General features: G+C 38.3%; 1 protein-coding gene across 1 annotated transcript in view; it reads right to left on the bottom strand.

Annotated features, from left to right (window-relative positions):
• ABCC8 (ATP binding cassette subfamily C member 8) overlaps positions 1–24,288 on the bottom strand; it is a 62,678-nt gene extending 38,390 nt beyond the window's left edge. The window contains exons 1-10 of the mRNA XM_088533846.1: positions 24,099–24,288; positions 22,977–23,118; positions 20,837–20,958; positions 17,139–17,305; positions 15,648–15,890; positions 14,599–14,787; positions 9,935–10,099; positions 7,104–7,259; positions 2,753–2,887; positions 1,824–1,986 (exon numbers count right to left, since the gene is read on the bottom strand). Of these exons, the coding sequence (XP_088389972.1) occupies positions 1,824–1,986; positions 2,753–2,887; positions 7,104–7,259; positions 9,935–10,099; positions 14,599–14,787; positions 15,648–15,890; positions 17,139–17,305; positions 20,837–20,958; positions 22,977–23,118; positions 24,099–24,288 (1,672 nt within the window). The remainder of the gene's footprint in view (positions 1–1,823; positions 1,987–2,752; positions 2,888–7,103; positions 7,260–9,934; positions 10,100–14,598; positions 14,788–15,647; positions 15,891–17,138; positions 17,306–20,836; positions 20,959–22,976; positions 23,119–24,098) is intronic.
• Positions 24,289–25,040: the final 752 nt, after the last annotated feature.

Here is a 25,040-nt window from a genome sequence, read left to right as displayed (position 1 = left end):
CAAAAACTAAATGTTGCTAAAATATTATTAACACTAATCTTTGTTGATACAAAGTAGTAGTAGTGATTTTCTACACTAAAAACAGGAAAAAAATCCACTATCTACACATACAACAACTTTTTTTTTTCTTTTTTTTTTTTAATGCCTGCAGTTAACTTCTCTTCACAGTACCAGAACACACACAACCCATCAGTGCATCCTAGAAGAGATGAGAAACCTACAGTTTTTGCAGCTGCTATGAGCTCATGAGCTGCTCAGGTGCAGGCCCATGCACCTGAGCACCTCTGTCCCGCAAGAGACACAAGTGCCAAGCTGGCGCAGGGTCTGGTGGGTGATTTGATTCCCTGGCTGTGCGAGGACAGGAGAGGAGCTGGCCGAGGCTGTGCAAGTCGCACGTTGGGGCTGCCCTGCAGGCTGGCCGCACACCTAGCGCTGCCTATCTCCGAGCAGACCCACTAACATGTACGGCTTGGGACCTATCTCTGTGGCATCTCTTCTGAAGCGTGGGGCCTTGGGGCTTGCTCTGGTTTTGGGATACAGCTCAAGGGAACTGTGCTACCACAGACAGATTGCTGTGGAGTTAAGCCAGGTGGCTTACTCATTTTAGATAGGCATAATTACGCTTGCTTTGCCAGGTTTGGCTACTTTGACTGCGAATATCCCTGGAAATGTTTGTATAGATTCCAGCCTACCTAAATGCAAATAATGAACACGCTTCTTCCCTGACCTCTGCATCATTTGTTCCTGGGTGCTGGATTCCCTCACTGTAGCAGGTCATCTCTACCTTGTAGAGGTTATTAACCAGATGGTTAGGGAGAAGCAAGCAACTACAGTTTCAGCAGAGGGACCTCTTTTAGACTGGACAGAAATACAGATTTAAAAAGCTGCAAAAACCTTCTGTCCATCTAGGTCAGAACCATAGCTATGACTGACCATATCCCAAACTCATGACTCCACTCCCTGAGGATACAATTTCACGTACATGACAAGCATTCTGGTTTGACCTTTGCTCAATTTTATTTCACAACCAAAATAATACTAGGAAGAGCTAATTTTACAGCAGTTCTTACAGTAGCCACGAACAATTCATGTACAAAATGTACACAGGCAAGTGGGTGGCAGGCACACACAGAAAAACATTTCCATGCTGTCCTGAAGTTTTCTTGAAGTGTAGTCCATATTGTCCTGAAACTTGCAGATCTGTTTTCTGTAAGCCTACAAAAAACTATCCCTCCTGAGTAGAAGTAGATACAACCATGTTTTCATTAATGTGAATAGCTAAATATATTTGAAAAAGAATTTAAGAGTCCATCCAAAAAATGTATTTTAAACCAAATAAGGACATTTTTTTTTCAGTTTTCTTGTTGCTATGAAATCCCCACCTTCTCTCTTGACCAATAAGACATAAAAATCTTGGTCATTCCCATCCTTTTTTACCTTTCTTAAAAAAAATACATTCACTATCAACTGCATACCACAAATAATAATACATAAGAGAAAGTAAGTGAACACATTATCACCATGTCCTTAAGAGGCAACAAACACTAGAACCCACATAGCACAGAGCACAGTATGTCTGATAATAATGACATACCTTCAAGATTCAACATGTATGTTTCTTTATCATTTAAACAAAGCCTAATTTCATATTGAGAGGCCAGTACACCTCACCGTTTTGCTCCTGTGGCTACTGGGATTGGGCAGACTGCTGATTCTTACCTAAATTAACTGAAACAACCTACACTGAGAATTGGTAACCTGATCAGTAACCGATAATGCAGTAGGGCTTCAGCTGATTGATGGACTTTTAAGAGGAGACTTACTGGATATGGAGGTATAGAGGGCAAAAGCCTTGAGGCTGGTCATTTCTTTTTGTCTTGTTTCCTCTACACTGCTGTGAAAGATGTGTTCCCAAGCATAGAGTTTAAGGAGTTTAATGCCTCGAAGCATCTCATTTGTCTTCTTCAGTCTCTCGTTGGAATACTCCTGCAATATTTACATAAATACTTATATACAAGAAAGTAGTTAAAGCACCTGACTACTGAACACAAAGCTCTCGCACAAAAATTTTCTACAGGCCTTAATGAAGCATACATTCCTAGCTCTGTCCATTCTGACACTTTGTTGTTCAGAGGTGACATTCCCTAGAGCTCCTCTGTGAAAAGCCAGTGGGTTTGTACTCCTAAATCACATAGCTGGCATTGAAAACTACACCCCACTGCCAACTTTTTGATCATTTTCAAGCCAGTCTCACATGATCACCACCACCCAGGAGAGCAGCTGGATTTTCCAAAGGCACATTTGTGATGACGGACAGAGGAGAACAGAACTATTAGCCAAGCTATGAATGGGCACGCAACTCTGCCCATATGGAGATGACAGTGCTGGGCTGCAGAGCAACAAGGCTGCCTTAGCAAGAAGACATGATCACTACAGGGGGCCTCAATGCTGAGCAGGTCACCTGGCTCAGGAGCAGCTGCCTCCAGCTTTCAGGGGAGCTCAGGGACCCTTTGCACCACATGCACTGCAGAACGGAGACCTGCTTCAGCACATGTCACTCCCACCCGCAGGACTTTCTATTACAGACTTAAGTTTGTCACCTTTTCACCTTCTGGCACTCATCGTTCTTGAACATTAAAAAAATATCTGATACTCAGCTGTTGTTCAATACCAATTTAGGCTTTGCAATTCTAAGCCCAGGCCAATGCGTAAGTGTCATGTATTTGTTGCGTGTGATTTTGAGGACACTTACCAGTGTGCTTCTCTGCGCCTGTGAAAGTTTCGTTGCTACAAAGTACTGAACCGGTGCAAGCACTATGATTACTGCTGCTCCAATTAAGGCACTGATTCCAAGAAGGTAGTAGAGCAGAAGAACTCCTACAATTATCTGTCGGAAGAGAGAGAGTGAAGGGGAAAACTTAGGATAACTTCACTCTGCACGTGCCCCACAAAGAGCCATCACAGGTAACTGGACAGTATGTTGCATTCAAAGCAACAGTTCACTGCAGCTAAACCTGCCCATGAGCTTCCTATGTTCTGCATTATGGGCAGAAACAGCACTGTTTGGTATGAGTAATCAAGAGATTCTATCTAATAAAGAAATATATAAATCAACCAAAAGACCTAACCTGACTGATCTAAAAGGTGACTTACTTCCTAAGTAAGTATTTATTTAGGAAATATGTGGTATCAAAGTAGCAAAGTCCTCCTGTACATATAGAGATACAGTATAGAAAAAGTAAAACTAATGGTTAAACAATGACTTTTTTGTTTGTTTGTTTAATTTTGGTTTTGAGTAAGAGTGAACAATCTGCTTCTATCTGATGTCAGGAACTTCATGAATACATGAATCTAATGAAAGTATCCAAGTCCTGAAACAAATGGTTTTGGTATAGTGCACTTCCAGGACAATAAATAAAAAAAAATACAAATGAAGATACAGCACATGCAATCTAGTTTTCAAAACACAGGAATGGATTGACCGCTGTACAGTAATAGTTGTTTGAAAACAAGAAGTTAGGATGGAGCACTGCCCCCCACACTACTGCTGCCCCATCACTGGTTCAGTGTCAAGGTCATTAAGGGAATATTCTGCTTCTAGCAAAAGAACCACTGTTTCTTGCATTAAAAAAAAGTGAGACAAGTACAATAACAACTGGCTCCAGCAGGAGGTGCAAGCTCAGAGTCCTTTTTTTTTTTTTCCTAAGAAAGTCATTATTTTTAATAATAATGCCATATTTTCAATAGATTAAAATAAACCCGTTTGCATCTTTTTCTTTCTCCTGTAATAAAAAGATAATTTTGTTCATTATCTTGATCATATATGACAGAAAGATACATATTCTCAATTTATGTATGAGGATACTAGTGTCAAAAGTGTGCTAGAATCTGCATAAATAATTGAGGGTGATTCTTGTATTTATCATACTGTATACTACACAGCCAGGAAGGAAAAATTAAGCAGATAATACCAGACCTGCTCAAGAGTCTGCAGCAGAACTCTCATTAATATTTCTGAGAGGATAATAATCATGTGTTTAGACAACAGCGTAATGAAACACTTTGCTTCCCTTTCATCAAAATCTCAAAGCTCGTCTTTGCCCGAGATATGTACCATGAACAGGACGTTCACTGATGGCTCTGGTTGTCATTACGAATGAAAGGAGTCTAGTGTGTCGATTACCTACTGAAGATAGGAAATTCTTTCAGCTTTGCAAACACTTTTGAAAGAGACAAGAGACAAGAGTCCTTTTATGACAACTGCAAAACTATCCCTGCCAATAAATCAGTGATGCGAAAATACAAGATTTTTTAATAATCACAATGGAATCAAACATGGCTGCTTGTAAGACGGAGGCTAAATGAAGTTTTTATTGGCCCTCAGTTGGCTCCCAGGGTTTGAGCCAAACCTACTGAGGTCACCTTTCAACACAATGATAAAGCTCCTATTGACTGCAGTCAGAGCAAAGATGGGGCTCAAATTATCTAAACTATATAGAAAAATCTAAGCTTTTATGAATGGCTAGACGTTCCAGTCAAGGGTAATTACAAAATCCAAAGCAGATGCTGAAATGCTGCTTGTTTGGTTAAGAGCTAAAAACAATTAAAAACTTGTTTAAAAGCAATTTTGCTTGTTTAGCCTTTTATTAGAAGTCTCCTGAGCATTCAGTAATTGCTTTCACTGCCTCACAGAAGCAGATCTGAGTGAACGTTACAGAAACGAGTTTTGGAGGGGCCTTAATGACAAATATGACTCCTTGGTAGGTAGCTCACAATGCACGCAGCAGCCACAAAATCTGAGCATGCTTTAACACAGATCGTCTTAATTCACTAAAGAACACCACATGGTGAACGGTAATGCAAAATGCAATTCTGCAAATATGATTGTATCTTGTGAAAAGATAACAGACTTTGATCTTGACTTGACAGACACAGATCTTGACTAGGGAAAATAATTAAACTAGGCTTTTTTTCACCCTTCTCCAGATTACAGAGTCAATCTGGCTTTCTGTGCAACCACAGGAAGCTGAAGCCAGCACAAAGGTCCTCTGACTTACAGAAAAAGATTTCTGGTCCATCTGCTCAACTCTAGTATGTAACTTTACCTTCAGAAGAGGATCCTGATTTTCTGATGGCAAACTAGTGCTTTAGTCACCTGATTACTACCATTTTTTTTTTAAAGAACTTCTGAATATAGTACCTGTTATTTCTTTCTTCAGTGTCTTATGGGAGATAGCTGCTATCAGATGTTTAAGGAGGCAGTCACTCACAGAATCGCAGAATTGTTGAGGTTTGAAGGATCCTCTGTAGATTATTGCATCCAGCCCCCCTGCTCTAGCAGGGTCACCTACAGCATGTTCCCCAGGACCATGTCCAGGCAGGTCTTCAATATCTCCAAGGAAGGAGACTCCACAACCTCTCTGGGCAACCTCTCCCAGTGCTCAGTCATCCTCAACACTTCTTTATGAAGTTTTCCCTTACTTTCAGAGAGAAATTCCTGTGTTTCAATTTGTGCCTGTTGCCTCTCATCACCAAGGACCTCATGAAAGGACTCTGGCCCCATTGTCTTTACACATTTCCCTTCAGATATTTTCAGATACATTGACAAGACCTCCTGCAAACCTTATGTTTTCCAGGTGACTTCTAAAGCCATGTTATAAGCTGGAAACATGAGTAGTCACCTGCAGTCCAGCAGATACAGACTGAGCAAAACAATTTGATTTTGGCTAAAAGCAGGCAACATAAAACACAAAACACTCAAGCTGACTATTTGCAGCTGACTTCCACACCATTCAAGTTAGCCTCTGTATAGTGATCAAACTAAACAAACAGTGATGAACACTGCAGAGCTTTCACCAAAGTTTTTGAAAAATAAATACTACATTTAGAAAACAATGGGTGAATTTAAAGTCTTACTTTTGCCAGTGAGACACTTGCAACAAAAACAGACTGAGTAGCCCAAAGAAAATAGAAAAAACTGCAGTGTACTGTATTTATTTCAGAGAAAACTGTCAGCTTTCTTGGGAAATTCCTAAATGGCAGCTGTTTTTTTGTTGTTCTTGTTGTTGATGCTTTTTTTGGTTAGTGGTAGTTTGTTTCAGTTTTAGGTACTGAATCTTTCCAAGTAATTTGCAGTCCTACACAGATCATTTTTCACCCTTATTAAAACAAAGATTATACCCAGATAGCTCTGACCTCCTGTAACTCTGATTCTGCCTTACCCTTTTACTAGAATAAATTTGATTAATCACATGGCCATGCAGTGAGATGAGACACTTAGCATGGAGTTAAAGGAGCAACTTGCCCAAAAAAAAAAAAAAAAAGCAGATTAGTTTTTCAGGAGTTTTTTTTTTTTTTCTCCACAAACTCCCATTTCAGTATTAAAATATGTTTAGATTAATTTACACCAGTCCTGATAACACCCTCTGAGGTGGGACTTTGCTCTCCTTGTCTTAAAGACTTTAGCAAGACACAGCTGTACTTCAGGGAGCATTATATATGCTACAGGGTTAAGGGACACAGAACCAGAATTACTCAGCTGAGTACAACTGAAGACAGTGATCTACATCATGTTATCTACATGGGAAAAGAGATTTAAGGGATATGAGTGAGTAGAGACACCAGGCCAAGGACACTGCAGAGGATAATGTAGCAAACTAACTTCATATAACAACATTTCATATATTTGAATCTGCCATCCACGAGGCAACAGTAGGTTTAAGTATTGTGCAAAGGGCTTATGGTATTTTTGAACAACCTGCTCCTTTCATTATCTCTTCCACTGCAATTCCGAAGAGAAATGATTGCAATATATTCCAGCAGTATATTCCACTGTATATATTCCACTATATACTATAGCAATATAACCTGCAGAACCCTATAAATTCTTGCTACAATATGTGGCAGTAGTCCAGTTCAGGATCCTAATGCAATCTTAAATATCAAAAGTCCTGTCACAGACATGTATTACATAAAATGTTTCTAGACATCAGTAATTTGAAAGTTTATTTCAAGTTATTGGTTATCTTCTTTAAAATCTCTATTCTCATTAAATTCCTAAGTGCACAATCACTACTGAACTGAGTTACATTCAGCCTCCTTACCTGCACTGGCATAGCCCACAGGTTGGGGCAGAGGAAGAAAAACCACATCAGCTGGTTTGTATCGATGGCAACCAGGTTACAGATCTGGCCTGCTGTCATCTCCCCCATAGACATGTTAGACGTTGAAAGCTGCATAATTTTATTGTATATTTTTGTCTGGAAAGCAGAACAAACAGTGTCAGCGTACACAAACTAATATCTTCAGCTCCAACTAAAATAGAAGCCATAGTTCAAAGGGTAACCTTTCTAAAACCTGGAATGAAGAGCTTTAGGTTGCCTTTTATGTACAATTCAGTTTTAAACTACTGTTCAGCAGCATAAAACTCAGTACAGTTAGGTTAATAATGATCAAGCAAGTATCCTCTTGCTGCATTCCTGTGAATCAGTAAAAGAATGAAACTTCTATTGCCCAGGAAGCCCAAAGATGTATTTGTGATTACTATTTATGCCTCCAGCTTTTCCACATAGCCCTCCTTCTACTAGCGCTAATAACTTCATTATTATATTGGATATATAATGTTTAATCTATAATATTCCTTATTCTTTTTCTCTAACAATTGATTTGGGTCTCATCCAACCCCAGACCCGGGTTCCTGGATGAGAATGTTACGTCCGAATGGAGAGCTCAGAACCATTACAAACTTCAGTTTGCAGATGAAGACTGTAGCAGGTCTGCTTCTGTACTGACCTTCTGGAGAACAGCTCTGCAGAAGGACCTGGTATCATCACAAGTTGACCATGAGGCAGCAGTGTGCCCTCGTGGCCAAGGCGGCCAATGGCATCCTGGGGTGCGTTAAGAAGAGAGTGTCCAGCAGGTTGAGGGAGGTGATCCTGCCCCTCTACTCAGCCCTGGTGAGGACACACCTGGAGCACTGTGTCCAGTTCAGGGGCCCCCAGTACAAGAGGGACATGGAGCTACTGGAGGCCAACACAGGCCTCCAAGCACGATCAGGGGCCTGAAATACCTTCTGCCCTCTGAAGAAAGATCAAGAGAGTTGGATCTGTACAGCCTGAAGAAGAGAAGGCTGAGGGGGGATCTAATCAGTGTCTGTTAAGTACCTCAAGGGAGGCAGTGAGGAGGATAGTGCTGGCCTCTTTTCAGTGGTGGCCACTGATAGGACTAGAGGAAACAGCCAGAAACTAAAGCATCAAAAATTCCACAGGAACTTAAGGAAAAATTTCTTAAAAGTGAGGGTGACAGAGCACTGGAACAGGCTGCCCAGAGAGGCTGTGGAGTCTCCTTCTCCGGAGATCTTCAAAACCCGCTTGGACGCAGTCCTGTGCCACGTGCTCTAGGTGACCCTGTGTGTGCAGGGGGCTGGATTAGATGATCTCTGGAGGTCCCTTCCAACCTTAACAATTCTATGATTCCATGAATTAATCTGTAATTTCATAACAGAACTAAGCACCACAGCCAAAAAACTTAACACGCAATAATGAAAGTGTACCTTTTCCAGCTTGTACTGTAAAAAGGCTACATGGGGAGGCTTTGCAGTCATGAAACTTAGCTGATCGGACACACCCTGACTGAAATGCCTTCATATCAAGTGCCAGCTATCAATCACAAGGCATGAAATTACATATGGCATGTAGAACAGGTGCAGGTTTATACAGGGGAGAAAAAGCAATTAAAAATGAAAGAGAAGTTAAAAAATAGGGAAAAAAGAGAAAATTAAAAAAGGTACTTTCCTGGCAAGGAGACTGTCATTAACGCTAATCTTCATGCCTATAGGATGAGTGCCCCACATTTCCCAATTTGAATGGGAAGAATGCTGGCAGTTATCTGAACCTCTGAGTAACAGACAGTGCACAGAACATGAGCCTTTTCTTGTATCAAATTTGATAGAGATGTAATATTACGCTCCCATAATTCACCTTTACCATTTTCTAATTGCTGCGGTCAATGGTCTTTTCAACTAGGGGTGGCTCTTCTGCTCGATACAAAGCATATAATTTTGTTGTATATTTTCCATTTCTTCAAAATTGCCTATTGCACTCTAATAAGGGAAAAACAACGGAAGAAATCCAAAATATGGCAGCTAACAAGTGCTCACAAGTGCACGATCAAAAGAGGATTAAGTAATTATGCTGCTATTGAAAGCATCCATCTATCACACAGACTCTCACAGTGACCTACACCTCGCTTTACTTTACAAGGTTGGATTTTAAGCTGTCAGAGGGTAGGTTTCAGCCAGTGCATTTGTCAGTATCCTGTTGCACCTAATCGCCTAATTCTCACCTCATTTACTCCTTTTCCAGGCACAGATCTTTGATCTGCTATTCACAGTTATGCAATAATTATAGCCTCCGTTTCACCTGTTTTATTTACACTAATTACTGACTCTGCTGTGCCTGCTGGATTTTGAGGCACTATCCCTGGAAGAACAAAAGCAAAAATAAATAGTACTCCATGCATTGGGCCAGAAGTATATTTAAAAGACGTTTAATACATGTATAATTTGTGGGGGATGTTACAAAAAATGCCGCTTTTAGATGGGAGTTGGGTATTTTAGAATGTAGATTCTTTTAGAAGTTACATTCAGTTTTTTGTCAGCAATCTTATCCTCCAAGGTAAGAGGAAATACAATAGTTTATATAGTAGACAAATACTTGCAATCTTCAAATGATGCAGAGGAGAGAGACAGAATACAAGTCTAAATTAACAAATAGATCTTGAATGCCAATGCTTATATGGAATTCATTTCAGAAGAGGACCAGGTCAGTTGCTAATGCAGTTCAGCATTTATCTCTAATGTATAGGTATACCTATAGGTATAGGTATAATTGTATGGAAACAGTTTAAATAGTGTAGTTAATAACATATTGTCTACCTGTATTGCACCTCTCAAGTTGATTCCCGTTTCAATAGCAACATAGTATGATGCTTGGAGAAATGTCCTTTGCAACAGAAGGGCAAAAAATAAGAGCACAGCCAAGACATAAGCATTCGACAGGAACTCTTGAGATGAAATAAAGAAAACACCAAGAATTCTGGTCTATAAAAAAACAGAAAGTTATAAATCAGGTGTAATTGTAATTTAACTGACAGTTTTGTGTAATTAATAAGCAGAACTATTCTGTTTATTACCTTAAAAGTTCTCTGAACAAGATCTAAAATCTCACAGTTTATCTGTTTAAGGAGACACACATGTAATATGCAATACAGTAGGCTTTATTTACATGTAAGATGACATTTATTGGATTTCTGGTATCCTTCCAGAATTCTAAGACAGACACTTTGGGCAAATGCCCATATGGAATTACTTGAAAACATCCACTACCCATTGCCGGAAAGGACTATGTAATATCCTTTGAGGCTCATCTCCTTATTTTGGCACTTCAGGTTGCCAGACCATAAAATTACCTTCGCAATTTGTTGGAAAATACATCCTTTCAACTTCTGGAAATATACACATGATTTTGGTTTGTGGCATCTAACAGGCTCATTCAGCATTTTTTATTAGTAGCCATTACCTCCTTAGGAAGTCCATGAGATCACTGCAGGGCATTTTGAAGCATTCCTACAGTTTACTGGCAAAGCAGCACATTTATTCTAGATTTAATAACCCTTGGTGCCACTACTAGTTGAGTAGATGGCTTACCTTGGGAAGCCTTCTCAAACCAAAGTGTCTGACTTCCTCTTTCTCCCCTTGTAAAGAAATAGGAAGTGATCACTTCCTACTCCCTCTCTGCAAGGCTGCTTGTCATTTGTAAAGAAATAGGAAGTGATCACTTCCTATTCCCTCTCTGCAAGGCTGCTTGTCATTCACACTGCTGAAGTACTCCCTGCTTGGCACATTTCTTCAAGCCTGCCTTTTTTTTTTTTTTTCCTCTCCTCCTGTTGACAATACTTCTAATATTTAATAATTATATTATATAATATATATATATAATTATAGGTCTAACATTTAATAATTATATTTCACAAACACTGATGCCTATACATTTTTCTTTTCAGATCCAAGGTATGTCCTGCAATTAACTCATTACAGAGGCCCCACGTGACAAGCTACACTAATGCTAAACTTAAAAGCTGGGGTTTCATACAATGAGGTTGAGCTAGTAAAAGAGGAAAAAAAGACTTCGCAACCTTTATTTTACCTAGTTTGTTCCAAGCAAGTGGCATGTTGCTTACTGTGTGCTAGAACTGGAACTCACTGTATCTCTTCCTGAGCCAATTCTAAGACTAACAATAGAAAATCATCTCAGGATGCCTTCTGATGAAGACAAAGCTAGAACAACATACACATCTGTGACACCAGGACATTACGAGTGTCAAGGTGCTCATAAGGCAGCACAGAGTGAGCATTATAGTGACTCTGAACCATGATGGTTGCACATTGAGCTGTACTAGATCAAAGGTAGTGACTGAAGCAAAGCAATTTTAATGGTGTCCTACATATACATGTGGCTAATTCTGCTCCTGCTGTTTAAAAAAAGCAAGTAGTTTTTTATGTCACTGTGCTTTGACAGATGATGTTTTTCTAGCAGTGAGATTTTGGTGCAGTGCTGATTCACATTTAGAACATTATGTAATAGACAAGTGGGGAGGAAATGTGGGATAAATCTGCCTGTTCTCTTTTCTAGTACACAACTTGAGAGAAAAAGACTCATATATCCACACATACATAAACCTCATACACATATACACACACGCACTCTACTTTCACCAAGGTATTCTTAAAATCTTATATGCATTATCAGACCAATATGGTTTACAAAGTCACTGAGCATCTATGTGACCAGATTATGAAACTGTATAAGTGTACTTGTCAGTCTGAAGCAAATACAAAGAAATAACTGAATGTTTACTGAATGTTTCCTTTAATGTACGTAACCTTAAGAAGCCAATGCAAATAATGAGATTTTATTTTTAAAAATGGCTTTGGGGACATTATGGAACATAATTCTTGTCCTCAAGTCATGTGACCACTCTGGTCTGCTTCAGTATCCTATCTTTTCAGTGATTTCAAAATAATGCTACTAGTAATGCTAGTACCAGTAGGCCTAACCAGTAGAAGGCTAAATAATAAAAGGACATTTTTCTAAATAATTAAACCTTGAGTCCCACTGCCTTAAGTGCCCATACCAAGCCTTTTGCTTCTTTTGGACATAAAACTTTTAGTTATTTAAAAAAAAAAAAAAGTAGTTTTGATATTTACTTTGAATAGGTTATATCATCAAACATTCCTAATATTAAAAATGCCAATCTTAACATTGCAATGTTGAAATGCTGGCCGTATATAAAGGTTATCATTCTGTAACTCTTCTTCAGGGCTAAATGATTAATACAGAAAAAAATTTATGACCTCAGAAAGGTCTGTGGTGGCCACTAATATTGATACTGTGGTTATAAATAAACATGAAGAGCATGACAGAACTTAAGATGTGATCGTGCTCTGTGGTACTAACTAAAGCAGTTAATGCTGTCCGTGATACCCACGTGATCTAGGAGTTCCAGCTCTGTGGTCATTTATATCTGTCACAAAGGCCTGAAGAATGGAACAAATAATATATCTTATGATTTATCTCCTTGTCTTCAGTTTCACAAATAGAATTTTGGTTTGAAACATACAGTTGATTCATTACAACATTTCTACAATCTGCACTATTTAAAGTGAAGAAATGTCATGTTAAAAGATGGCTAAAAGACATCCTCTGGGGTACACATAGCTTGTGTTCCTTATCAGATTCTGTCTCAGGATTTTTCCAAATCCTTCAAAGTCAGCAGCACAACATACATGAGTAACATCTGCTCAACTTATAATTACCTTCATAAAAGTGTCTTACAAGACTTGTTCCCCACAACTACATAGTTCTCTGTAACAAACAGTTAGGATGGCAATATTTTCCTTTCTGATTCATTGCAAGTTAGGATGCAATTTTTCTGGCAGTAGGGTAGGTGTACACTTTTCAAAATAAACTCTGTTGGTTAGGTGTTTATATATACGTGGGAGTTCTCCTGAACCCACTGGTCTGTTTATATATGCTTTGATTAGAAAAATCTACATATATTTAAGGTATTTCTAACAATTCAGTAAAAGCAATTTTCAAAGATAGAGGTACTTACTCTTCTTGAAAGGAAACAAACAAATAATAAAAAAAAAAAACAACCAACGCCAGTTCAGAAAGAAAGAAAAAGCCTCTCTGGAGTCGTTGGAGATGAATTATTCCCTTACTAACACATATGGGATGGGCTATTACCATCACAGAATAAATCAGTTATTCAATTTCCAAATGGTATAATGTCTAGCTACCATTTAGCTAGACACGGTGAGGGTGTAAAGGCTAGATGAGACTGTTCAAGGCCTATTTGCTCCAGACCTGAGCATTTTTCACAGGGGAACAATAGCTGACATTTCAGAAGGAAAATTAAACAAGATTATCTGTAAATAGTGATGTGGTATAATTTCATCTGAAAGAGTAATTGTTCCAACCAAATCATCAATTAACAGCTGAAAAGCTTCCTCCATCCCTAGCAGCAACACCAGACCATACAGTCTTATTTTTTCATTTCCCTCTTTAAAACGTTTCCATTGAATGAACTGGCTGTATTTAATAGCCCCCAAATATTAGGATAAGGACTGCAAAGTAGATAAAATGATTAATTTTGGTCTGAAGCCTTTGTTAAGCTTTCTGCAACATATCTGATATTTTTCAATATTTACGGTGTACCTAATCCAAAGTGTATTCAAATAAATGGGAGTATTTCCATCAGCATTAACAGACTTTCGAAGCAGAGTCTTATAGTAAACAGTACTTAATTTGCCAAAATAAGGTCATCTTCTTTTCACAGAAAATGAAGTCTAAGTAACCACATCTTATTATAAATTAATGCTTCCCAAAATTTATTTCCCTCCGCCTTTTTTTTTTTTTTTTTTTTTTTAAAAAAGAATCAGCATGGATGTCTTTCTTGGGGACCATCTATTTCAGTAGCTTCCTTTAAATAATTTTTTTACTTGACCTTTCAAAACCAGTTTCCCCAAAGACATCAGTGGAAATTCTTTGTTACAAATAAATCATTTGGCCATTTATTTTCATCTTTATATATGACCTTTTATTTATTATTTGACCTGCTTCAATTCTCTTAGATAACCCTCATTTTTGGAAATGAAAAGCCAAGTGCCTTAAAAATAAATAAATAATAAATAAATAAATAAAACCCCACACTTCCTTTCTGAGAAGCCGCCATTCACATACTTAAATCAGTATCTACTCAGGACTCTACTTTTATCCTTAGGATCTCTATTGGATTTCTGAATATGCCTCACTATCATTCTGCATGAGGTTATTTTCCAGAATGTGGGCATGACTGAGTATGTGGATAATATTTCACTTGCCATCAAGGTATAAATATAGATAATTAGTAGTACATTAAGTATTCTAAATAACATTTCAGATAAGCAGAATATCATTCACTTCTTTTACTGAGGTCAAACAACATATAGCCACAGTATTATTTTTTTTACTCCTATATTTATCATTTTGGTATTACCTGTGGGCGAATAGTGTTATTTCCTTTTCCAACATTGTGAACAATTCCAGAGATGCAGAGTGGACCAGCAAATCCAAGTAAATCAGCCAGAATACGAAACGTGCTACTGAGAAGTAAAGGTCTCCCAAAAGCACAGCAAAGAGCACGCCAAATTGACCCAGATCCTTGTGGAAAAGATGACCTTTTGCTCTGTCCAGAATTTAAAAAAATATATATATGTTATGCCTTAATCCTGAATTTGATATATTGACAGTATCTTTTTCTCCAATTCATTGAAAATGAATTATTATTTTTGAGCTAGAAGAACATTAGAATTGCAACTATCATTTCATTTATTTTCAAAGAGTCAGAACAAAAGATTCATTTGCACTCTCCTTCAGTTGAGAAATTGAGTCATTATTTCTTTCATACCCTGACACAGGAACTAAACAAAAGTGTTGTTCATGGCTGCAGGAGAACAGCAAATAGAGAGGCAGAAACTGGCAGGCTTTGTTTTCATGTAAACGGAAGACTGGAAAACTGTTGTCTCTTAAATAGTCTGCAGAAGGCTACTCAAAAAAAAAAAAAAAAAAAAATCTCTGAATACACTGATCTGCCACTAAGGAAGCAAGCAGAATCCCATCTCTGGCAGTTTCAGCTGTGCATTCTCTTGTGGACAAACCGTAACCGAAATAACACAGAAAAAATATATCTTGAAAGGCCTCATTAATATCAACTCTGTAATTCAATGATTCCAGGCTCTTATTAGGAAAAATGCAGACGGCGTTTAGTGAATACAGTCCATAATTACTTGGCACATAACAGAAGCGGCTATATATATTTGATATGCATTTAACTAATAATGTGTATGATTTGCATATTCAGTTAATGAAATTTCATTATCTGTACAACTGAGTACCTGATCTCTCTTACATGACAATGTTAATATCCACTTCATTTGCATCATTTGCATTATTTATATAATTTTATATCATGCTAATTTCATAAAAGAGTAATGAAAAAAATGTAAGCAGTGAGAAAGGAGTCTGATGAGTCTATGCTCTGCATACCTTTTGTGTTTCAAAAGCCTCATTAAGGCGAATGTAATTGGTCAGAGCTCTCATGGCAAAGGGAAGCTTGCCTATGGTTTTCAAATCTATTGGCTTTTTATGCGCAGTCTTGATGAATGTATTCATCCACCAGTACGTTCCTTTGGATAACAGATTCACAAATGGCTGTAGGAATCGAACTCCAAGGTCCTGGAGATCTTCAGGAGGTTTAACTTCTTTAGGAGTTTTGAAGAAAACATATCTCTGAAAACCAGAAAAATTCCCACAGACAATCACATTAAATGCACAGAAAAGGGGGAGAGAGGAGACAGTTAAAAAAAAAAAGAAAAAAAAAGAAAAAAAGAAAAAAAAGCCTTCAAAGAATAAATAACTGAGATAATTAATTAGACAAAGAACTCATCTTGATAACTGGATATAATATTAAAAAAGTCACTCATTTTTGGAAAGGAATGGCCCAAACCCTTTAGAAACATACCTGTACACCTCTGAAAAGCACTCAATCACACACCAGTTTCAACATCTGTTCCGGGCTTTACCTAAATCCTATTTATATTGGTGGGATTTTTAGATATGCTTCACCCTTTCTCCAATCATAAAATACTCAATAAAACAGCAAAATGCTGCATTATGCATGCTGCATTTAGTAAAATCCTACAATCACAAGGGAGTTCTATTATACATGCATTCTTCGCTTGCCTTCTTGAGAGTGGGTTGAAATAGTTCACATACATTTGTCCTTGTTTATCAAATAAACATACTAATATACATACACAAAATCTCACAAATCTCAAAAAAAAATCCGTAAAAGAACAAATATATGATAAATGCAACTCACGTTGCTTAAATGTTACTGGAAAGAGCTCAGATGCTCATATAAGAAAAACAGCAGGAAAGTTTACATTTGAAAGACTCTTTCCATTCTGTCTAGTTTAAGTTATGGTCAGTTAAGTGAGGGATAGGTGAAAGCAAGAACACTGGCACTTATATGACCATTGGACTCCAAAGTCAACTCTCACTTTAGGTTATGACTGAAGATAGTGCAGGGGAAGGAGAGAGGGGAAAAAAAAAAAAAAAAGGCTAGAAAGTAATTCCATTTGCCCCAGTAAATCATATTTTGCCTGCTTCTGGAAAATAAGAGACATTATTTGCGTGTCTAAGGATGTTCCCTGGTAGAACAGACAATTCCTTTTTACCAAGTCCTTCCTTATATCAGAAACACAGTTTCAGTCATCAGAAAAGAATGAGTCATAACAGACAAAAATCCTAAAATGGATGAAATTCACCTCAATTTAGCTACAGTGGAGCCCTGGATTATTGTTATTTTTAAAATTAGGAATTAATTCAGCCTAAAAAATTGAGTTGATGTTTGATTCTCAAATATACATATATTCCTAACTGTTTTTTACCTCTCCTCTTTGGAATAATATTCACACTGGATATCCAGAAATGGAGGAGAAATATAAAAAAGATTTGCATGTGAAGCTCACTCACCCTCACCCTGATGACATTGATTTCTACAGCTAGAAGCATTCCATATAGAATAACCAGGAGTCCTGTGAGGCAAAATCGAAGCTGAGAAAATCCAACGTCATTATCACAGAACTTTACAAATTTGATAGTTTTGGTTACAAAAGCTAAAGTCCAGTAGAATAGCAAGGCTGTAAGGAAAAAAAAAAGAATCAAGTCAACAACTGCAAAAATGTAAACAAACAGTATTAAATATTCATTCAGAAAAAAAGCAAAAAGAATATATAAAAAGAGTAGCTTTTCTCAAAACAGAAGCTTACTTCAATTTTGCAAATACGAAAATATTAAGAAAACATTTGTTCCAAATTCTCTTCCCATTAGATGCAGTGACACTGTGAATGTTGCAAAACTGAAGTCTGCTGAAGGAAATTTCCAGTCGCTGTAAACACACATCCAGATGATGGGTTCAAGGAGAAGGTGTCTGTCAATGATCTGCAAATTTGGTTCACGTAACGAGGACAGCTGTGAATTTGGCTTTAATAAAAGCTGGCCACATTCCCTCTGTAACTCTCTGGGATGTCTGAGGGAACAGGCATGACTATATTCTTCAAAAAGTGTGAAGCAAACAACCTCAAACTCCAACAACAGGTTGCGTGCTCCCACCTCTGGGACAGAGCACAGAAAATCAGAATTGGATTAAGTCCAAGATCTGTGATAACACAACTCAATAAAACCTTTTTTTTTTAAAAAAAAAAACAAAAACAAACAAAAAAAAAAAAACACAAAACACACCTGTGGCACTTTAGAAATAATGCTTACTGCACAGAATTTATGTTTACATGTTAGCAGGAAGTTACATTTTAACCAGAGAGCTAACTTAAGGGAATTAACTACGATGCCAAAACAGGAGAAATTTAAATTAATTACAAAATTTGATTGCTGTCAAAATGGTGAGGCAGTTCTATAACTATGATACAAAAAAAAAAAATCAATTTTATTACATTTTAAAAAATCTCCTGTGTTCCCACCTTGCTATCTATCTCAGCTTAAAGTCCTCGAAGTTCAGATGTTATTTCATCATTTTCCCTACTGCTTTAATTTTTCGGTTTCACTTGTCTATAAAACATAAAAATATTTTTAACTTGAAAATAACTCCATTGGATGCTAACATTCAATTACATATTTTGAATGTTGAGAAAGCTAGCAGATTTTCCAATTTAATATGAAAACAATGACAAAATGTTTTGCTAAAGTGTGCAGCTACTATAAATCTACTCTACAACAGTGTGCAAAGAGCACCAAAACAAATGTTATCAGGAGAGCTACTTGGGAAAAAGCATTACACTGGACAAGTTACATTTATTGAAATACAATTACAGGTCAAAACTGCACAGGGAAAAACAGATTCAGATCAGATCAACAAAGAGTTCCAATAGTTTGAACACTTAACTGGGATCCTGAACTCAATTATCAACTTCAGAGAATAAATACTCCAAACTTTTTCCAATATTTTTGATAGGAGATGGAATGACCACTTCAGAATAGCCAATGCAGTCTGGGCATAAAGCTGAGTCACAGGACCAGCTCAGTAACTTTGAATCCCGGATCTTACATACCTGAAGGAACTGTGCTAATCCCCAAGAGGTGTTACAGTATCTTGCCTATTTATGAAGAACTGCAAATAGACTTCACTTCTCAAGGTGAAAAGGAATTAAACATCCTTAAAAAAAAAAATGACAGGATGGGAAAATTGTTCAAAATCAAAAGGCAAGTCTTTAATGGTCTCCTCCACAGAGTCAAGGATAATTTTCCCACTGAATTTACTAAGTTTTGGGTAAGGCTCTGTTAGCAACTCTTTGCCACTGTTTTTGAGGAATTTGTATTGCTCGGATTTGTATTTGTACCATTTGTATTTGAGGAATGTTTTATCTCCTATGCAGCATTTTACTATCAAATAATCCTCTTTTAGTTTCCCTTCTCATACTCTCAACCACAATTTTATCAATTTAAACCTTTCCTCCTGGTTTCCGTTTACCTTGTTTGCATTACACTAAGGGCATGCTGCTCATGGCCACAGTGCATTCGAGTGGGTTGATAGCCAAGTCAAGCTATAAATTCTGGGCTGATTTGCATAAGGCTACTTGCCCTCCCCCAGACTGTCACTGTAAAGCATCTGCCATTAATATTGAATGATGACGACCCTCAGGGTTGGATAAAAAAAAAAAAATCTGCAGTTTAGAAAACTGAATGTAAGTTGTTAGAAATACATTTCTTAGCTTTTCTCACAAACATCGGGACACTGAGAAAAAAAAAATGAAAAATGAAATGAAAGTCAAAAGACATTACTTTGCTTAGAGTCAGACTAAAAGTTTAAATAGATGAATTAAAACAGGAAAGTAATGTGGTGGCTTGACTTTTTTTTTCCTGCTCATCTAAAAGCTAATGAAGACTGGAATTTCCATAGGAGTCTATTCCTTGGAATAGCACATGCAAAAAGGAAAATTCCCACTAAATAAATTTAGAATCATAATTATTAACTTACTGATATATAATTCATATATTAATATCATTTAAGTTTTGGCATTCACTAGTATTTCCATTTATTATTCAAATATTGTTCAGAGCTCATCTAGGATCAGTGCTCTAAATACTGAACAAGATTATGAAAAAAATTGCTTTAGGGATGAGATTATGCAAAAATGGGTAAGCAACTAGCAGCTGCAAATTTGTGCACCCATTCTTATCATTTAACAGCAGGAACGTGGTCATGATACTAAATTATTAAACACTGCATTATACATCTGAAATAAAAAAAAAAAAAAAAAAGAGAGAGAAACCAAAATCAGTGCCTTTTTTTCCTGTAGAGTATTTTGCTAAAACACAACATACAGTGGTGTGAGAAAGCATTAAACACAATCTCTTAATTTACAGAAAAGTTGACTGTATGACTCTACTTGGTGTAAAAAAAAAAAAAAAAAAAAAAAAAAAAAAGATTCTACTTAAGAGTACTAGACCAGTCCCAAGTGAGAAAACACAAAACCTACTTAGAGGATCTGACATTATTTTCCTAGTTTCTTGTAGATGTTTTATTCTCTACCACTAAAATCAGACCTTTGGAAGAAAGATGATCTTGGCTTTTCAGTATGAGTTGTAACTCATATTGACAGCTTATTTACATGTTCATATGTAGCATTTTCCATTCAAAAGGTCTTAAAGCAGTTTATAAAGACAGTTTTAGGAGTAAGAAGCAGGCCAAGTGACCTGTCCAGAGCCATAATGATGAATCAGTGATGTCACTCATTTCCCTTGACTCCTTGCATATTTGAAGGGACCACACGCTCTATCCTAAGGTCTCTGAAGGATTTAAAATGGCTACAGTTTTATACAGTGCTTTAATCAACACTGCGACAAGTAAGGGGATTTGGATAGCTTTAAGACTTACAGATTCGTTCTCTAACAAATGTCACTTTTCCCCGAAATTTAGTTTTTCCTGGAAACATCATACTGAAAACCATTAGAAGTTGAAAAGAATGAGCTGTTTAAAGGAAACTCCCTGCACGCCCCAAGATTGGAATCTGGCAAAGGCAAGCAATGGACCAGAACACAGATTTAACTGTGCCTGTACAAGCTAGAATCAAGAGCGCAACAACCTGTCACAGAAGGAACAGCCATTCAGGATCAACACAGTCATACTTTCAACTTTTCTAAGTTATGAGACATACCGATTAATAACTTCGGGAAATTAGATGTTTCAATGTTATGGTAATAAACAACAGATGTAATGGCTGCCAAGAACGCCATTCCAGCCGGCATGTACAGGTGTAAGTGACGGGATTCTGAAACCCTTAAAAAAAAGAAAGAAAAAAAAAAGAAAAAGAAAAAGAACAGAGAACATCTATTCAAATCTTTCTTAGCTATTTAAGTGTTTCCCTTTTAATCTGTGGACTGAACACCAGACAGGACAGAGGTTAGGTTTTCCAAATCCTTTACAGATATGAAAAGTTTTCTGATTTTCAATTGTATTTGTGCTCTTAATTACATTGCTTCAGCACAGGGGGGAAATCTGAAATGCAAAGGAAATCTGTGTAGTCCTATATCCTACTGAAATCAACTGGAATGTTGTTTAAATAGGGACAATAAGCTCAGCTCCCGAAGAAGAAAAATTCACTTAAACTACCTTAGTTTTGGAGCTTTCCATCAAAATATGTAAATAAAATCATCTGACTGCACAGAAATTTAAGATTTTCTACAGAAGCATTTAGTGGAATCATTTGCTTTTCTTCTTCCAGTTTGGAAGAAAGACAGCATCACAGCACAGGAATTCCTCTACAGGGAGTTCTGTTTTCAGTGATTACAAGCCAAATGGCTTGTAAAGGTGGATCCTCCTATTTGTCATCTTTCCTGCCTCCCTTTTTCTTACTTTTACAAAAGTTATGGGATATCCTGTGCTATCAAAGCTCTCATCTGACACTTTGAGTGAGAAGAAACAACCAATCATTGTCAAAAGGACTTTACCAGCATGACCCATGTCACGAGTCTTAGGAAGCTGGTGAGGAGGAAGCTTAAAATCTCTTTTTATTCACTGCAGCTTGCTGAGTGCTCTGGAGACACAGCTGTGGGTTGGCACTCCCCCAGTGTAGCTAGAAGCTTTGATTCTTGGCAGGTGGCACTTAACAGCAATGCTCTGAGTCAATTTCAATATCAAATAAACATAATGGGAGAGATTGCTAAAGAGAACAAAACAAAACTCAAGGCAGGATATTGCTTTGAGCATCATACAACCCGATAGCTCCAAATAAATATGAGAAAAAAAATTAAGCTATCACTAAGAAATGCCCTATTTGTTACATATTTAAGGGAAAATATAATACTACTGATTATGTCAGCTTGTATAGCAGAATACTGTAGTGCCTTATTACACTGGATAGTGAACACCTGTTGTATAGATGACTATCATTTCATTTTATTTAATAGAGCTGTAACTTTATAACCCTTGGGCTGCAAATCTATAAAAATCAGACTTTCCTGTAGAAAAAAAATGATCATAGTTACTGACAAAAATTAATGTTGCATAACACTATAAATCATTTTCCTATATCACTTCTTTCACTCGGAATAATTTTTCGCATAGCTTACTATTTAAAGACATTCCTAAGCTCAATACCAGGTCATGGATCAAAGCATGCATAAAGAAACATTACAGCCCTTTCCCCTCTCTAATGCCTAACCCCAATCTGTGAGAAGTAACAAAATCAAATCAAATTACCACCAGTGTCAACAATATCAAATGATGCCTCTAAAAGATTTTATCTTTGGGGAAGCCAAATCTTTTTACCGATACAGAATGAGCTACTCTGCTGAAGACAACTCACCAGACATTTTGTAGGAACACCAATACTATTTCAGAGAAACTCAATGTGGTACGATAATAAGGCCCAGGGGATCCACCCTTTTCTTCAAGATGTGAAGGTTTTAGTTCATGAGGAACATTATGACCTACTACACACATGGGAGTTCTGCCTGTGTAAGGGCTGTGGGACTGGTCTCTTAGACATAAAACATACAATGAAAATGTCACCATCTGCTCAAATTATCAAGATTTATCTATGATTACTCTTTGGAAAGATAGTGTCATTAAGCTGAACTAAAAATGATTATGGTCATTTGTGTGTGTACATGCTTGGCAAGGTCTGTGGAATTTCTGATACAGGGTCAGTAGGTTAATCACTAAGAACACAGATCACATGTTTATAAGAACAAGACATATGGTTTAGATAAGAATTTTGACCGGCAGACAATACCTACAGTAAAACCCTTTAAAAATATTCAGTGCTCTCAGGAGAAGGTATATGTTCTACTTACCCATCAGATACTATGCCCTCTGCAATTTCACACACCAGCACAAACAAAAGGATGAAAGTCAGTATCCAGCGTAAATTGTGGCCAGGAAAATGAAGCCATGTACTATGGTGAATATGAACTTTGGAACTCTGACTTCCCCATCCTAAATGGGAAAGGATAATTATAACAAGTTTTCTTAGAAACAACAAAAAAGACCAGTAAAAAGTGACAAGTTCAGCATCTATATACAGAGAAGGACACATGTAACAAACCAGAGTACTGATGTTCATACAACTGTGTTATTCAACACACACATGCTTGAATCGCTTCAGAACTGTTTTTGTTACTTCCTTTTTCATATGAAACAAAACCAAAAAAGCAGGACACAGAGTTTTAAATTCTAATACTATTGTGACTTACTATCAAATAATTATATGCATTAGATACTTTTGACATTTAGTAAGACATATTTAAAATAGTATTTTGATATATACAAAATTGAACTATAGCTTTCCTTACTTATGCCTTTAATTACTCTAAAGAATTTTCAATTAATCTTACAGATAACTAAAAAAATAACTCATTCTCCAGGTCTTGCTGAAAACATTGGTTTTAGTGAATAAAAAGAACAATGAAGGAAAAGAGCCAGATGAACAGATTATTGTGCAGCACTCTCGGCAGCTCCCCGGCTGGCCCTGCTCGAGCCGTTGTGCTGTTATTTCAGCCTGAGCCTTCCACACGCAGAAGGCAGCTCAGGGGGGCAGAGGCTCCCGCCTCAGAGGACGGCGGCCTCAGGCAGCCGGCGCAGCCCGGAGCTCCTCGCTTCAGCCCTCGCAGCGCCGCGCACGTATTTTTAAATCACAGCGCCACCTCCCGGTAACCCCCGTTACCCAGGCTGCTGCGACCGCTAGTCTTCAGCAACGCGCAACTAGCCTGCCAGGTTTTGTGGGGTTTAATGGCACCTTTTGCCCTCGTTTGCTGCGCTGCTGGGCAAAACCTGCAGATCCGCCTCCCCCGCCCCCAGCAGAAGGGGCGCCGAGGCAAAGGCAAAGGGGAAGGGGGAGGTGCGGGGCGGACACGGTCAGGCAAGGACGAAGGAGGGGAGGACACACAAGGCGAAGTTGTCTCCCGGCGGGCACTCACCGATGAAGAGAATAGGGAAGGTGATGAAGAGCAAGAAGACATGCGGCACCACGTTGAGGGCGTCCACAAAGCAGCCGTTGTTGAGCACGCCGTTGTCCACGTTGTAGGCGGTGGAGTTGCCCTCGTCGCCGCAGAAGGCCAAGGCCATGGCGGGACCCTGCGCGCACCCGGGCGCCGCCTCCGCGCACATCCAGGCGGGGCTGCGGGGCTGCGCGGCGGCGGCAACGGCAGCTCTGCCCGCACCTGCCGACGAGCGGCGGCGCCGCGCGGGGCTGCACTAACGGCCGCCCCGCCCCGCCCAACGGCCGCCCGCCCCGCCCTAACGGTCGCCCCGCCCTAACGGTCTCTCCACGTTGCTCACCTTGGGGCGCCTCTCGCTCGCAGTCGCGCTTCGAGGCTGCCCATCTCTTGGCTTAACCCCCCCACCCCCAGCGACAATGCAAACAAATAATGCCCGCGTGGTCGGCATTTCCACTTCAAAACACAAGCCAAGATTAAATGGTAACAGTATATGCTCTTACAGAGTCGTTTCCGTAAGTGAAGAACAGCTGCACTTAAGGAAAGTGCAACTTTCATCACTTCACTGATCAAGCTCTGACCACTCAACATAAGGAACAGGCACAGAGAACATCTAATTTCTAAGAGAGGCAGCTCCACTTACAGACTTGAAAATCACTCTATGTTCCTGCTGCTTTTATTGATCTTGTCAGGTAAGAGAAAAGGAAACGTAGATGCATTCTAGCACACTAGACTAGCTAAACGTAGCACACTATTTCCTTTCTGTGGGCTTTTGGATCACAGCAGTGTGGTTGAGACTAATACTTGAAAAACAAAACCCAAGCCAATTCCTGTGTATGCGTAAATACATATATTTCAATTTTCAAAATTATAGTCAGTTAGAAAAGAGTAATTAAGTTTTGGGCAGACCCCAACATTCAGCTG

This window comes from Tinamus guttatus, unplaced genomic scaffold (assembly GCF_059628265.1).
Source record: "Tinamus guttatus ecotype Peru unplaced genomic scaffold, ASM5962826v1 Tinamus_guttatus_pri_ptg000524l, whole genome shotgun sequence".
NCBI lineage: Eukaryota > Metazoa > Chordata > Aves > Tinamiformes > Tinamidae > Tinamus > Tinamus guttatus.
The sequence above is the reverse complement of the archived record's forward strand: the minus strand, read 5'-3'. Positions and strand labels throughout refer to the sequence as shown.